The 16,598-nt window shown below is 39.1% G+C and overlaps 1 protein-coding gene across 2 annotated transcripts in view; it reads left to right on the top strand.

Annotated features, from left to right (window-relative positions):
* Positions 1-16,598, top strand: part of TPD52L1 (TPD52 like 1) — a 55,195-nt gene that overhangs the window by 35,081 nt on the left and 3,516 nt on the right. The window contains exons 4-7 of one of the 2 annotated variants that reach the window (XM_068677533.1): positions 2,955-3,056; positions 9,457-9,471; positions 12,150-12,188; positions 14,092-14,152. In XM_068677533.1, the coding sequence (XP_068533634.1) occupies positions 2,955-3,056; positions 9,457-9,471; positions 12,150-12,188; positions 14,092-14,152 (217 nt within the window). The remainder of the gene's footprint in view (positions 1-2,954; positions 3,057-9,456; positions 9,472-12,149; positions 12,189-14,091; positions 14,153-16,598) is intronic. The other variant, XM_068677534.1, reaches the window with a different exon arrangement.

The following is a 16,598-nucleotide window of genomic DNA, read 5'->3' as shown; positions in this document are numbered from 1 at the left end:
TTGAAGTGATGTCTGTCTGTTGTGTGGGGACATTTGGGACTATTCTCTTAATGGTTTTATGTGGTGTGAAGAACCTGCAGCACAAAGGCAGGACATGGAGATACCATCTCATAAAGCTAAGCATGCCCTTGCATAAAATGAACTATGAAGTGTATTGAACAACAACAAAAACTCAGAATGAAGGCTGCAAAAAACTTCACTATGTACAATCAGCCTCTACTTAAATAGTGTTTGTTCCTATATAAATTTTTACATGATTATCAACTTCATTAAACATATATATATATATATGTGGAATACATATATATATATATATATATAGTATATATATATATGCAAATATATATATATATATATTTGCATATACTTTTGTATGGCTAATGGGACACTGATCTTGACAATATTCTAATCCTTATTATGGTCTCAGTTCTCAGAGCATCCCTGTGGTGTTTTCTGATTTCCAACTCTGAGCCCCCCTAGAAGGTTGGGGAGGTGGCAGGGGAAGGGAAGTGTTGGGGGTGGATCTACTTCTGCAAATGCAACTTAGGGTAAGAGTTCAACTTCATAAAAATTTGTCTGATGGTTAAGATTTGGATTGAACATTTCTTAATCTTAATGGGCTTAAGATTTGAACTGAATATCAACACAGTAATTTGCAGAAAGATCCATGCTCCCTCTTGCCTGTCTTCTCATAGAACTAGCTGAGCCAACTGTCATCCTGAAGTCTGTGACAAGGCTAGGTGAGTTTGGTTACAGGTGTTGTGACCAGACTGGATGGAGTGTAGATGAAACGAGCTTTGCCCTGCTACCAAGGACCTTTCAGACCTGGAAGTCAAATTTTGGCCTTCATTTTTGTCATCAACAGAATTGTGCTGAATAGACTTAGAAACTTCTTCTTTAAGAAGATGTCTAAAGACATGTAAGCAATAACGTGGGCATTTTAACAAATGCCCATATGCATGTATAAGCTAGCAGGTAATGGAAAGTTTTGTGTTTGTTTTTTTTTTTTATTATTATTATTCTCATAGGCAACACTTACGTTTGTAGTTTGAGTGAGGTATCATCAACACCTATTTTAGGGTCTCATTGCACTCTGAGATGAGAGTGTGTCCAATGACAGCAAGAAAAAGGACAGAGATTTAACTAGTCAAGCTAGAGAATGAGGCCTCAGTGAAATAAGAGCATTGCAACCTTGCTTTGTCCTGTGATAAATGGCAGGGCAGAGGAGAAAGGACACCCAGTAAAAAACATCTCTTAGGTCTTGTCTGTGCTCTGCAGTTGAAAAAGACAGAAAATGGGCATAACCAGCGCTTCTTCCTTTCTAATTACACTTTGTGCTCCCTCTGTTACTTTTGCAGTGTTTTAGCCTTTCTTGCCATTTAGTGGTTGAGATTAATTCAAGATATCCAACCAACTCCAGGTTTCTGGAGATCTGGTACCCTCAGCTGCCTCCTTTAAACTGCCATCCTAGTCAGTGGAGACAGAGAAGAACACCCTCACAGACGGACACATTTTGCTTGGCAGTTTTAGAACTTGTTAGGCAGTCTTCAAGGTTTTTGGGGGGTTAGGATCATAAAATCAGAGTATTTGTGCTGAGGAAAAAAAATGTTGATAGAATTCTGTCACAGAGAGTAAAGCATTACCTGGCATCTGCTTCTAGCCCATGGTTTGTACAGCAGAGGCCTCATCGTCGGACTTCCAGCTGTAGGTACTACCAGGGCTAAAAGGACCTGACATAAAATGTGATGTGCCCAATAGCAAATGTTAATCTTTTCTTATTTCTCCTCTTATCTCTACCAAGTTATATTGCATTCATATATCTAAAAGTTAGAAGAAAATACTCTGTTACTGTTGCAAGAATTAGGCAGTGGGATTTTTGTATTAATCTCTGGTGTATTTTGGTACACATTTGCAATCTTACAGAACTTGTTCAAAGGAGAAATAGGACCAAAGGAGTTGTACTTCTGAATTTTTCATGATCGTTTCTGCAGTCCTTGTCTGCCAAGGCACACCACAGGATACAAGGCTGATTGTAATATGCTCTCCTTCTCTTACTAGGCCAGTACTTCTAATTATGAACTTGTCTGCGTCACTGCTCCCAGTGCCAGATGATTTCCTTGGAAGGAGGTCTCTGACACATTCAGAGTTAGTTTATTGAGCAAAAAAAAGCATCTGTACAGAAAAGCTTATTGATTACTCTGAGAACATAACTATACTGAAGGATCTGTGTGATCAGAGCATATAGTCCAAATCAGTAAATTAAGATGATTCTGTGTTTGAATGTGTATGCTACACGTGAAATGAATAACGTCAAAAAGGGATCAGTGATCGATGCTATTTAGAATATGCATTCACTGTCTAGATTGTTTTCATCTTTTTTTTTCTTTCCTAAAACCTTCTTCCTTTACATTTAAAAAATAAAAAGGTAGAGTTGTAGCATATGGAAACAGATTTGATCAATGTTGTCTAATTTGAAATACCAATAAATAATTTTGAAGTGCATCTTTGAAATGTATCTAATTTGTATGTATGCATGGAAGAGCACGTATGTTAGCTGATTCTTTCTGTGCTTTAGACCGCAGGTTGTGCCAGAAAGTCATTGTCTGCTGACAGAATGGTTATTTGATGTAAATTTACAGAAATTGTATCAAACTAGTATTCAACAAATCATGACATTCTGCTTTTAACCTTTTGGAAGATGTTATCTTCAAGGAGGACAGACAGTGAAGGATTGTTCTGAAGAGTGCTTTGCTCACATTAGGATTAGACTGCACTTACAAAGCTGTGCAGAAGTGGACATCTTTGTAATTTGATTTGTGTTACAGTTACTATTTTTCTTAAATTTTTGATGGGTGGGACCTTAAGATGCAGAAATAAGGAAAAATAATTGCAGGGGATTCTAGCCTCTCTTTTTTAAACTTATCATTATTTCTGTTCTTTGTTTTTGTTTCTAGTTACAAGAAAACACATGAGACCCTGAGCCATGCAGGACATAAAGCAACAGCAGCTATCAGCAATGTAGGAACTGCCATCAGCAAGAAGTTCGGAGATATGAGGTACAAGGATCTGCTGCTTCTCTGTTCTTTCTTTGACAGAATTGTTATGTTTTTTCTCCCCAGCCTTTCTTTTCCACCTACATTAGTGTTCTAAGCTTTCAAATAGTTGGTAATTGAAGTATTTTATAACATTAATAGTTCTGAACCAAAAAAGGGGAAAATGATGAATGAAAATGTAATTTTAATTGAGTCCTATTTTTAAATAAATAAAAATTCTTTTTGGAACAGCTTTGCAAGCTCAAGGAAATATACCAATAAAATGGGACTAAATACTGCAGTTAGATCTTTATTAACCCAGTTTTATTCATACATGGATTCTGGAGACAAAGATCATCTGAAGAAAACAAGCTTGCCTTGGAGCTGTTCCTGGAAAGATAAATTAAAAAAGAAAAAACATTTCAGACTATTTTATATCATCTCTTTCAAGTGTACAAAAGATAAAACAAAAGTAGTGCCACATTCTGAAGGCAGGCTTTATTAGTTAGCAAATTCTTACTCCCTTGTCTTTTCTTTTTCTTTATTTTTTTATTTTTTATTTTATCTGTTTCCCACTATCTGCATACTTTCCATATATTTGTTTCTAGGTGTTTTCAACTTTTAATGTTTTACTAATCCGAAAGGTATTTGACTATTGCCCTTGAGCTTCATTCACTCTGGTAGTCCAGGCCTCCTAAAATAGCAAGCAAATTTTATTCTGTGGTTGTGTTGCATTAAAAAAATAAATAAATAAATGAAAATGACAGGAATAGAGGGTAATAATTCCCATTTAAGTACAACTTAAATGCTGAGCTGTATATGTTGGTGTATCTTTAAAAGTGTTCAACTTAAAATTCCTCAAAATGGAAGCATAAATGAAGAAATTGTACTCAGCAAACCACCACTTAAGTTTTCAGCTTAATAGCAGCATTATAGAATTGCTTCTCAGGTGTTTCAGGGAGTTTATGTTTTGTGATGAAATAAATGGACTTGAATAACTACAATATACTGTCCAAGCTGCAGAATTAGGGTCTCATTTATTAACAATAATGGTATATGTTCACTTTTTGGTGATTTTCACTGTGTGAATTCATTTTACAGTATTTCAAATACTTTATTGTTTTTTAATACAAATGGATTTTTTACCACTCTCATTTTTAATTTGAATCTTCAGAAATCTTTAGAGTTGTATCTGCCTTTTACATACAGTTAACACACCCTGTGCAGAATTATTGCTGTTTTTCTAGTTGCAGGTGAAAAAAGGAAAAACTTCATCATGGTATGGTCTGCTTTACAGTGTCTTTTTCCACATTACAGTTTAAAACAGAAATCTAGTGAGTGACTTAACAACCAGCTTATGAACATAAGCTAAGAACTTTTTGACTTAATAAAGCTAGATATATATTGATAGTATATGCCTCGGAAAGGTTATAAGAGTAAAATGGCATGCAATTACATTTTCCTGGTACATTTGTTTGGCATCCAGCAATCTAAGCTGAAAATTCACTGAAACAGAGATGGAAGCTTTCATTTAAGAGTCTTTGACAGGTTGTTTTTCATAAATTTACTATTTATTTGTTTGACTTGCATGAGCTTTTGACATTCATAACACCTCATGTTCCTCCAGATTAACAGATAGTTATGTGATAAAGAGGTGTGTGAGGTGTGTTCATTTGTTCATTCATTCCCTATTTTGGATCTACTTGGTTTTTCCTTTGATGCCTTCTGGCTCTTCTATTATAAGAAATACTGAATGTAGTCCTACTGCTGTCCTTCAATGTCATTCGCTATTTCCCGAGATTTTATCCTGTTGTTCAGTTCCCTCTTTCCAGGCTGAGGTTCCAGCTGCATGATTTGTTTTCACAATTCTTTTTTATGCCTTTGCTTATTCTTACCGCCTTCCCTTTTACAGTTGTATTGTGTATTTTTGAGAAATTCACAATGAGAAGTTTGTGCAGCATGTGGCATACATCTATTCTGTTTTCTCTTCTGCTCTTTCTAACACTTCCTCATGTAAGGAAGACAAGGTCAGTGCTCAGTGAACAGATCATCATACTGCTTCATCGCTTTGGATCCTACAGCAGTGATCGAAGAGTTGGTGTGCAAATACCTAGAACACTGGTTTTTGATGGTGGAGGGAAGGATGACTAACAATTTAGTACTTCTCAGGTCATATCACTTGTGCTTTGCATAGCATGTGAGATTTCTCCCAAGGCAGAAATGTCTTCACTGTAATAAATGACATCTTTCCTTTAATATTTCCCTTAATTAATGGCTGCTTTCTTTCACCTATGTATCAGTGCCAGCCCCTATCCCCATGGTGATCACGCTTCTGATTCGCACATGGAAAGCAGATGGGTGGTATTTAACCCATTAGCCCTTTAGCCAAGGGCTCTAAGTAGAAGCTAAGTCCATAAATGTTTCAATTAATTGAGAAGCTTGTTTCTAGTAGCTTTCTTTGATCAAAATGAGTATCTTCAAACATTTTTCAGGAAGATACAAACTTACTAGCACTGCCATTTTTTGTGGAAGCATGCTGTTTTCGGGTAGGAGAGTTTTCTTGGCACATGGCAATGAAGAAGCAGGTGGTGTAGCCAGTGTCCCCTAGTTACATAAAGCACGGCATGAATTGGGCATTCTACATCTGCTGAAAACCCTAAATCTGGAGTAATACTTTGTATGTTTACCCCAGTAATGAAACTGGTATAAGATCTTGGAGCAGGTACAGTTCTGCGAGGGGTCACACTGTAAATGTTACCACATAAATGGCTGTGTTTAAATTCTACTCTTCTCCCACTCCAGCGCTTGCCATGGTTGGAGGAATAAGCTGTAAGGAGGCATGCGTCCTTTGTTTCATTGTTTGCCTTGTTGCTAATCCATATGTTTTTATCTCAGTGATCACGCATAAGGATTATCATGGCCCCTTCCCTAAATGCTGGTTTAAACACACATCAGACTCTGGCTTAATTCTATTGTTTAGACATTAAGGCTGATGCTCACCAGTGGTGTCCAGATGCAAATCCCTGTTCTGCTGCTGTTCAGAATGGATACTTGAAGCTGCTTTCTGAAATCCAGATGATCATCATAATTCCCCATATGTTGGGAGGTCTGGTGTGTTTGGCCTTTACCCCTGCCGGGGTGGTGACGGTTTTGAAAGAGCTTACAGTTATCCTGATGCCATCATTTTTTTTTCTTGCCTTCCACTCCCAGCTCTTATAATCTCTGTTAACATTTTCTGACATGGAGAAGGAAGGCAAACAAGAAGAGAGGAGTCCCAGGTCACTCGCAGGGTAGTAATGTGGAGCTAGATCTCTAAGAAACAGAGGTTACACGTTTCAACATGTTATTACATTTCAGCATGTCTCTTGCCATGTTGAGCAGATACGACATGTGGCTGAGGGTCTTTATCCCCAGCTCCTTTATATAATGGAGAACTTGGGATCTTGCCCTGCAATACTAATGGACTGCTCCACAGCTGTCTGTGCAGATCCAAGAGTTTCAGATCTGCTTATGGCCTATCTAGAAACAAGTCGTCATACCAAGTGGGAGAATTTCTGTTTTTATTTTTTGTTTTTTTGTTTGTTTGTTTTGTTTTAAAGAAGAAAAATAAATAATGAAACTACAAAGTAAGGAAACTACATACATTACTACTATGTGTACACTACCACTTACATTACTATCCAAGTAAATGCATTTTAAAGATTAATCTAACAAAGGTATACATGCAAATTAGGATGTCAGCAGCTATACTGCTTATACATCCTTCATTCAGTTGTCCCATACATTCTCTTTAATTACATGATCACGCAGACCTCTTTCAAATTCATTGTCTGGGATAAGCAAACTCTGTAAATGAGTGAAGGTAATATAATTCCTCAGTCCTGCCAGGAGCTGAAAGGCATGTGTGGAAAGAGACAGAGGGCAGGCAGGGAGAGCTTGGTGGTGTGAATGAGGCAGATGAATGTGCCTCTCAGAGAAGACTGGAGCCAGCAGGGAAAGCACAAGAGGTCCCAGAGAGGTGGAGGAAAGCAAAGTTCATCCCTCAAGAAAGGGACAAGGGAAGTTCTGGGAAATGTAAACCAGATACAGGAGGAAAGCATTAACCTTTTGCCTTCTAAGCATCTAGAAGACAACACAATGACAAACACAAAAAAAGGTTTGTCAAGAAGATTATTTTGAACTGGCACCACCTGTAGTAGAGGATGGAGTGGAAGCACAGGATAGTGTTACTGTTTTAGCAGGAAGAGGGCATAGGGAATGGAAAACTACATTCAAGGAATTGGTCTCAGCATAATACAGGATTTTGCAGGCATCTGACATGAGTCCATTGCTCTTCATCACTTTACTACTAGTTTAGGTGATGGCATCGTGTATGCACTTAACCCCAAGATGGCTGCAGTGGGAGGGAACGCAGGCAACTTTAGACAGCAGGAGTAGGATTCAAAATGAAATGCTGAAATAAAAACTGATGAAGGAAAGTAAGGTGCTGTACTGACAGAGGGCAAAAAAACACAGAGGTGTACAGACCATCCAGCTGATAGTGGCTCTGCAGATAAGGGCCTAACACATGCCAGGCTAGTGGCTCACAAATGTGGCATGATTCAATGTTGTCATGCTACTTCTGCTACTACAAGCTTAATTCCAACCTCCATGGGAGTGTTGCCTATAAGATCTGGGGGAGGACTGCTTTGCTCTGCTCAGTTCAGATAAGGTCTAAGCTGGAGTATTCAGGGCTGTGCAGGGTGTGCACATGAACTGGAAGAAACGTGGAGAATATCACAGTGATATTCAGAGCTTCAGAAAATACAGCCAGTAACAGTATGTGAATACAGAAAAATGGGACTGAATAAAGAAAGAAGAGGGATAATGTAGTAACGTAGTAAGTTTTATGTGCAAGTTCAGGAAAGCATTCAGCTATAAAACTGAACAGTGGCACAGGTTACTTCTGAAGGCTGTGAACTCTCTCTCATTGGATGTTTGTAGAAGCAGGTTAGGCCAATATCTGTTGGAGATGGCTCAGAAATCATTAACCTGTTAGTGCTGTGGGAGAGGATGCTTGCTGTGCATTCTCTTTGTGCATTTCCATCACCTAGGGGTGTTCTGGACACTCAAGAACCGTTGCTGAAGTCACTGAGAGCAAAATTCCCTGAAACATTGTAGCTGTCATACACCAAGCTATCATCCTTAAACCTCAGTGTCTCTTAATATCCCCTCTAAAGGAGATGTTGATATTATCTTATTTGAAAATATAATTTCATAAGTATTTCTTTTGGTGACAGGTGAAACAGCTGTTTTCTCTCATTTCTACTGTCACTTGCCCCTCCAGTCAAGCTGATTTTTAGAGCTCTGCAGTAGTACAGATTCCCTTATCACCTGGCTGTGCAGATATCTGTGTTAGCATGGAGCAGGGGGTGGCTGGTACTGGGAGGCAGCAGGTAGTAGAAGGAGGTTATGACTGGTAACAATACTGCTGAAGCTGCTCAAAGCAGAAACGTGTTGTGGAGATAAATCCATATGTGTATGAGAAGTGCATGTATACATGGTGATGAGCCCTGTAAATAACCGTGAATAAATCCTTGCTTTTCTTCAGAGCACAGTGTGAGTAGTGTGCAGTAAATAATGCATCACACCACACACTGGAAAAGGATGTGAGGAATAACTATTGGAGAGATGTTCATTAAGCGTGTGCCACCTATCTGGCTCACTGCGTGAGGCAGGTGTTGCCTTGAAGTGGGCATTAATTAAGGCTACATCAATAATACACTGATGAAGGAGAGGCTGTCTGCCTCATTTCGTGACTTCGGCACCTTAATGACATCCTTTAGATATTGCATATCAGTGTGACTGTCCCAGTGCTGCTACCTTCATTAAGTTTCATGTGAGGTGGAAAACAGTGTCAGAGTGTTTCAAGTATTAATTTAAACAAGGAAGAAGTATTTTAGAAAATGCAATTTTAGGAATTAAAAAGCTTTTTATTTTTTGCCAAATCTATCTCAACTTAGATGATTAAAAAATATAGAGGGAGGAGTGAGGAAGACATTCACTGATGTACATGTAAATTTCCAGTTAGCCTGTACTTCCTCCTTAATGAGGGTAAGGTAGGACTTTGGGAGGGAAACTGGCTAACGTTGATTAAATCTGATCTAATGAAGAGGACACATGGTTTAGCAGACAGAGCTTCCATTCATTGCTGAGCTGAGAGTATACGACTGTGTGTAGTGAAGAAGTGTGTGAAAAATCTTGTCTTGAAGGAATCTGAACTGATCTACGGCCTAGTGTGATTTCCAGCAACTAGATTTGAATGCAAATGATTTTATTTTTCTCTTTGGGCAGTTTGGCATACTACAGATACATATGTAATTTTTTGTTGCATTTTCATAATACTTCTAACTCTTGCTTTTCTTTTCTTGTGCATCCACCAAAGATCGCATTCAATTAGGTAAGACACATTATTGTCCTCAAAAACTGCCTCTGTATTTAACAGGATGTGTTTTATGAAATGTAACACAGTAAACTCTCTCCTTTCAACTTCGTTATGTATGATAAAAGCATTTGCTACGCTACTAAGTGTAATGCCTCATTTTTACAGCATGGTGAGTACAATGAAGGAAGGACTGGGCAAAGTGGCTAGAGTATGTTTACCTTGCTCTTGAGTAGATTAGTCTCAAATTCAAATAATGAATGCGTTCAAAAGATGCTCTTGGGGAAACCTGCTTATATGTAACACCGTTCTCCTAACCGTTGTTTTCTGTCAGAGGTTGGAACTCTGCACACCACAAAACTTCTATTCAGCCAGTACAGTTTTATAAAAATCCATTTAAAAGAAAAAATTACCACCTCATCACTAAAGCAAAATTATATTAGTCATGAAGCCTACGTGCTGACGCTTAAAAGTCTTTACCCCTGGGGAAATTTCCAGTGGTAAGACTGATTCTTAACCTAATTAAAAAAAAGAAGGTATTTGTATTTTTTGGAGCTTGACTATAATGATGCTGTAAAGCACTTCACCATATGATGAATTATGGATGCTGAGAGATTCTATACGCAGTTTGGCTTTACGTCAGTACACCCAGCAGAGAGGCTGAACAGCCCTCAGTCCCTGCAGTCCATCTGGCCTGGTAGTACTGCCAGTGCATGGGGCAGTTTGAGAAAAACTTCGCTCTTCAGCTAAGTGTCATCCTAATGAGGGCTTTTACTTCACTGAGAAAACTTCAAAATGTGGTATATAGATTGACCTTACTATCTCACTCTGACATGAAGCCAAAATGTAGTATCTGGCAGTTTTTGTCATGAAAGATCTCTGTCCTCTGCAGCTGCACTGAGCCTCTGAAATCTTTCACCATCACAGACAGGGATGTCTTTAAAAAAGCTTAGTATTATAAGTTTCCATTAAAACATTGTATGTATTGTCACTGTTCTTACAACTTGCATCCTCACCTTTTTAAGGAAATTAAAAGATGAACTTAGTAAAATATTCACTTAGTATTCAGATCGTCTGTCACATGCCATCTCTCAGCTGTGCAAATTTAATTTGGCACAATATAATCTTATTCAGAGCTTCATATTTGAAATGTTTTGCTGCTAGAAGAGGAGCAGTCTATGCTGAAATACTTCCAAACTCTTATTTTCTGCCTGTTCATCATGTGTTGCCAGACTAACATGACAAGCATGCTTGTTTCAATTAACTAGAATTTTTAAAGATCTGCACTCATGAAATGTTTGGGCTAGTCTTTCATAAATCTTAAATGTGATGTGAAAAATTGAACGTGAAAACTTTGTGTTGTCTGGTGTCAGTTTCTGTCCATCTGAGTTTAGCAAAAGCTTGAAATGCACACAACAAAAAATGGTTCGTTTACATCTCACTGCCCCACCTTCTTGACAAATAGCTTCCCCCACCTTGAATCTGGAAAAAAAAAAGTTGTTGTGTATTTATCAACACAGTGCCTCTCTGAATTTGTATAATTCAGAACAAGCACGTGCTGTTTATATGAGAGCTCTCCATTTTTTAATGTTATGATCATGCATTGCTTAATTGCAGCCAAATGTTGCTGTCCCTTAATGCTCTTAAGGGACAGAAACAGCTCGAATCAGACCAATCTGTGGCTGTCACTCAACACTGAAAGTAGCCACACATGAATTTTGGAAACAGCACTCTTGTACTCTTGTAGGGTGCAACTTACTCATAATTTTCAGTTGTAAATGTAGTTATGGAGAGTTCTTGTACTTCAAATAAAGATTATTCAGAACAGACTTCCCAGCAGTAGTGAAATTAGGACAGCGGATTTGACTTTGGTGGCTCGGGTAGAAGAAAGTGGCGAGTTAAGTCAAGAGGTTAGGATGGGAAGCCAGTTGCAGGGGTAGAGGTGCAGAAGAGGATTAGGAGATTTTTTGAATGTTGTAGAGACTCCGTCATCTGCCTTCCAACATCCTGATACACACACTGCTGGGAAGCCTGAGGAGGGAAGAAGAGAGTGTGGCAAGGAAAGGTGGACGAGAGCTTTGGAGAAGAGTGCTTTCTATGCTTGGTGATCCCAGAAGAGATAGGAAACTTCTACAGCTGAGTGGCTTTGTTTTCTGTTGAAGAAACCTCTTGTGTTAGGCTATACAAACTGGTGGCTAGTGCAGTCCATTTATATGCATTGTACATGCAACAGAGGCAGGCAGCTGCCTGCCTACCTACTGCTTCCAACCAGCTCTGATCAGGCTCACAGACATGAGGTGTGCTGTATTCACCAAGCACACAGCTTATAGTCTGTGACCGAGGAACATGAAGGTAGCTTTCTGTTCCTCTGTCATATCATGAACGTCTGTGTTAGATGGCGGGGTTAGTTCTGTGTCCTTTAAATGGACATTGCCAGGAACTTTATGGTTCTTTGAGCCCTATGCAACTGCAGTTTAGTTTGACATGAGAGTGTGGTGGCAAGATCTTCAGTGCTGAACGTGAGCTGGAATTCACAGGTAAGTTTGACAAGCTGTTGCCCTCGAGAGTGGAGTACCAGTATTTTTATGTGAACTTTAAAAATAGATATATTCAAATAATAAAAACAGTATGTTGTGATCGTTTTGCAAACTGGATTTCACAACTTTTTTTCCTTATCTTTTGCTTTCATCCCACAGTTACTCTATTCGCCATTCCATAAGCATGCCTGCAATGAGGTAATACGCTACCCATATTGTACTTGATGTTGATGTTCAGCATTGTAATGAGGGGGAATTGCATACCTTGATCCTAGTCATGCAGTTTTTTAGTCACATGACTTCAGTCAATTAAGGTTATTCACGTAGATAAGGTCTGTAGGACTGGCCATCTGTGGCTTTCTTTTTTTTTTTTCCTTTTAATTGTATTAACTGCTTAACCTCTTGTTTGATCTTTTTGAATAAATGATAAATGGAGCACTTCTGAGATGTATTTGGGTAGTTGAGTGTTATCAGATTTGTATTACTGCACCTGAAATTCAGTTGTTTTGCTGTCTCTAGAATATTATCCAAAGCCCATTAATGTCAGCGATGCTTTCCACTCCAGCAGCTTTGGATCATGCTCCTATGCAGGGATTTTATGAGTGCTTTCATATTTTAATGGCTATAATCATGCTTTACTTGACTGTCGCCAAATATCAATGTCTCTTCAAGTAAAGCTCTTACTGTTTTCAATAAAATTAGGATCCAGCTTCCTTTTTACCCTCCCAGTCTCTAAATATATTAGTATTTCGACTCCCTGCCAAGCATATGGGGAAAACAAACCTCTTAACCACGCAATGGATGCTAATTCATTCAGCTTCAGCAGGTGAATAGTTTAAGGCAAACACTCACCAGAGTGACCCATGGGTCAAACAGAAATCATAAAACAATTTCTCAAAGGGTCCTTTTGACCCTTCAACAGAGACCCTTTGACCCTTTAACAGAAACCAAAAGTAAATAGGCATTATTTTTCCAACTGGCTTCTGCTTGCCCTGTCCTTAAATTAGAGCCAATTTAACTCTAATCTGATGAGGGATATGATGTAAACGTGCTTGCAGAAATAGAGGTCACTGTCATGCTCTTGGTAAGTTCCCAGTGCATGTAAACAGGAACATGCAAGTTTTAGCAGCCATTGGCTTCATCATTTTGCAGAGTAAACCACAGGCTGCTACATATGTTTGCCATTCCCTGTGGATGGCAAAAGTGTATGGATGGGCACCTGACAGGGAAAGGTAGTTCCTGGCATCGTTTTGTGTTGTGTGGTGAAGAAAGTATAAGAGGAAGCCTGCAGGACAGCAGTTTCTGAGGTGCAGACTATTCACTAATCATGAAGTACAAAGCGCGCTGTAATTGAGAACATTAGGACAGTATATATGTTATGTTCATAATATTAAGAGATAGATAATAGTTGTGGTCAGTGTGTTCTGTCTGCAGGAAGAAATGCAAAAACGGTTGCATGCATTTAAAATTAGAGAGAAGCTATGTTTCAAGTCATGGAGAAAAGAATGAGGTTGTAAAGCAAGCTAGCAAACCAGGTATGCCACATGCTTTAAGAAGGAAAATCACAGCTGTTGCTCTTTTTAAGATATGTTCAGCTCACAGTTCTCCCACAACCAGAGCTGTGTTCTTTTCTATGGGAAGTGAAAGCTAAGCAATGCTTAGCTTTGTTAGACAGGCACACTAGGAACACAGTCTCCCTAACATCTTTGAAAAAAACAGGTTAGACCTAGGTCACAAAATCATAGGCACAGGCAAGGTTCCTCAAAGGCATTTGGGACCCACTTCCTATGTAGTTTTAATCTCCTTCATCATAGCCTCTGCAATGTTAAAGTTTGAACAACCATCTTTTTAATCATATTAATTATAAACTTACTCATCAGATGAAAAAAAATTGTTAATTGCACTATGGCAAAAACACAAATGGATAAAACTATAGAAATGCAGGATTTAGGCCACTGTTCACTGGTTCTTCCTTCTGAGAACGTCTGTGCTGCCAGCCAGTCTTCATTTAGTCCATTGTTGCTTGGTGAAAATTGATGAAATTGTGACATTACCTCCTTAAGTTTGCAACTGACTTGCTTCAACTTTCTTCTTCTCTTAGGAATTCTCCAACTTTCAAGTCATTCGAAGAGAAGGTTGAGACCACTGTCACAAGCCTTAAGGTAATGGTTAAAGGCTGTTATATGGCTATGCTTGAAGTGTGATGGCTTCATTGTCCCTGTCATTTGCACAGAAAGGTGATTGAATTTGCTGTTGAATCAAGAATTCCATGCAAATTTCATGCAACTTCAGAAGCATTATTAGAAAGTGAAGACAAATCAGAAAAATCATCTTTCTCTGCTTTATTGCTGTGAAACTGCTTCTGTGGTCTGCCAAAGTAAACAAGTGGTCTCAAAAATGCCAAAAATATGCCCATACTAAACTGGATAACAGAGACATCTCAGGTGTAACCACAGTTGAGTATGCTGTATGAGGCAGAGTCATGCGGAGACACAAAGTCCAGTTTTGCAAGCAGTGTAGTCTCACGAGCTTTGTGCTGTGCCATGCTAGGCAGAAACAACTGTTTGTCTACAGACTGAAATTAGGTCCTGGCTGGAGCTACTCTCCTTGCAGCACTAGAGATGTACTCACTGAGTGCCCCTGACTCAGCTGATGGGAGCTGTCATGTAACTCTGTTTCGTCATACCACCTATGCTCTCAGCACTGAAGTAGTCTTTCCTTAATGCAGGTGTCCATTTTCTCTCTAATATCAATATTTTGTCTGTATTTAAAATTTCAAAACCATATTAACATATTTGCTGTGGGACAGAAACATCTGATGAGAAAGTTACCAGGCATCACTAATAACACCTGTTAATGCAGGAAAGAGAATGGCAAATTTGCATCAAAAGTGGGAACAAAATGATGGTTCTTATTCATCTGGTAAGTGTGCCCATGAAATGGCATTTTACTGCTATAGAAAGATTCTAACATCTTATGTACAGTCTGTTAGTGATAAAGGGCCAAATGCAGCACCTCATTTTATGGGGAACTGACAATACTGGATTAATGTCAGTGGGCACTGCAGTTTGTAAAAGATTAAAGTGGCAAGAAGATGGCCATCCACTGGGGAAGGGGCATTCCTTGTTACATAAAATGCAAATTACCACTAGAACTGAAGCAGCAGGTGCATGGTCAAGGTCTGTCTTTCCAAACCTCTGCAAAATCATACAACAGGTAATATTTTCCAGTCAGTGTCTGAGGAAAATACAGAGCAGTAGAGAACTTAATTTATTTTCATGTTCCTAAATCAGCATGTGCATCAAAGACTGCTGAGCTGCACTATCATATTCAGCTTTTTCATGTTCACTTTTATTAGGAGATAGTCTGCTTTGACAGCTTTAAGTCATGATAATGTAGGGTGATGGCATCTCCATTGCACCCCGTCAGAGAGGGAAACATCATTCCAAGGTGGGAGTCAGCATCCCAAGGAAGTCTAGTGGCAGAGCTAGAACAAAACTCTGACCTCTTGGGACTCAGCTCAGTACCTTTACATACATTCCTGCTCATTCTTTCAACCTTAGCTGAAAATACTTTTTATGCTCGATCTCCTTGTAAGAAAAGCTATTCATGCAGTGGGGTGCCGCAGCTTGAAAGATCCAAATTCCTGCCTGTTGCAGCTGGGTGTTATCACTTGCTTATGATTTTGTGTTCCCTCTACTTATGCCCATTTAGATAAGGGATGCAGCTCACTGGAATGCCTGAGGTCTGAAGTGGATTATTTTTTTTTCCACCACTTGTCAGTTAGAAGAAACCATGTTGAAGAAGTGCAGCACTTTCTTTTAGTCATTCAGTCACTAAACCTACTCTCAGGGCTTTTAGTGCTGTCAGTACATTTAGCTCCCAAGCTTGCTCTTGGACTCCTCCAGTCCACTCTTCTTACAGTTATGGCTAACCTGTGAGAAGGCACCCCAAAGCCTTTTCACCTCGCATTGAGGGCTAAAGAAGAATTGTGAGTGATGCTGTTTCTGTGTCAGGGGTGGGGTGGGGTGTCTGTTTCCATGTGTCACTTAGAAAGAGGAAAATCTGATTCGAACTGCTTGGCTCTGAAGACCGTTTCTTCTCACAGTGATAAACTTTAGGAGCCTGATCGTATTTTGCTGATTGAGCCAAGGCATTCTTCTAGAGGAATTCCTTGTCATGCCAGCTCTGGTCCTGCCAGGTGCTCAGGGTGCCCTTAGATCCCCCTTTACGGAATCTTTAGTTAAGCAAGGCAAAACAAGAAGTCTTGAGTCTGAAGTCAGCTTCTGCATACCATGTAACTTTCATTTCATTGTCCAGCTTTATTGGCAAACCCACTGACATTTTCTCTAATATTTTTTTGTCTGTCTTCTCTTTCTTTCGTTTCTTTGGGCAAATGGAGGAAGGAGGATGGAGTCATAGACCTAGGTTGCGACCAACACAGGCAGTAGACAACTGGGAATGCCTCAGAACTGTTCATCCTTTTTTATTTCTCTTCTGAGGACTTGAGGAAGTCCTGTGAGGGAAAAGGATTGTCTTTTCAATTCTAGGGTCCTCCTGTGATCTGAAAAGGGGGAGAATATTCTAGAGAGGCTTCTGGCAAAAGAG

Source organism: Anas acuta, chromosome 3, assembly GCF_963932015.1.
Source record: "Anas acuta chromosome 3, bAnaAcu1.1, whole genome shotgun sequence".
NCBI lineage: Eukaryota > Metazoa > Chordata > Aves > Anseriformes > Anatidae > Anas > Anas acuta.
The sequence above is the reverse complement of the archived record's forward strand: the minus strand, read 5'-3'. Positions and strand labels throughout refer to the sequence as shown.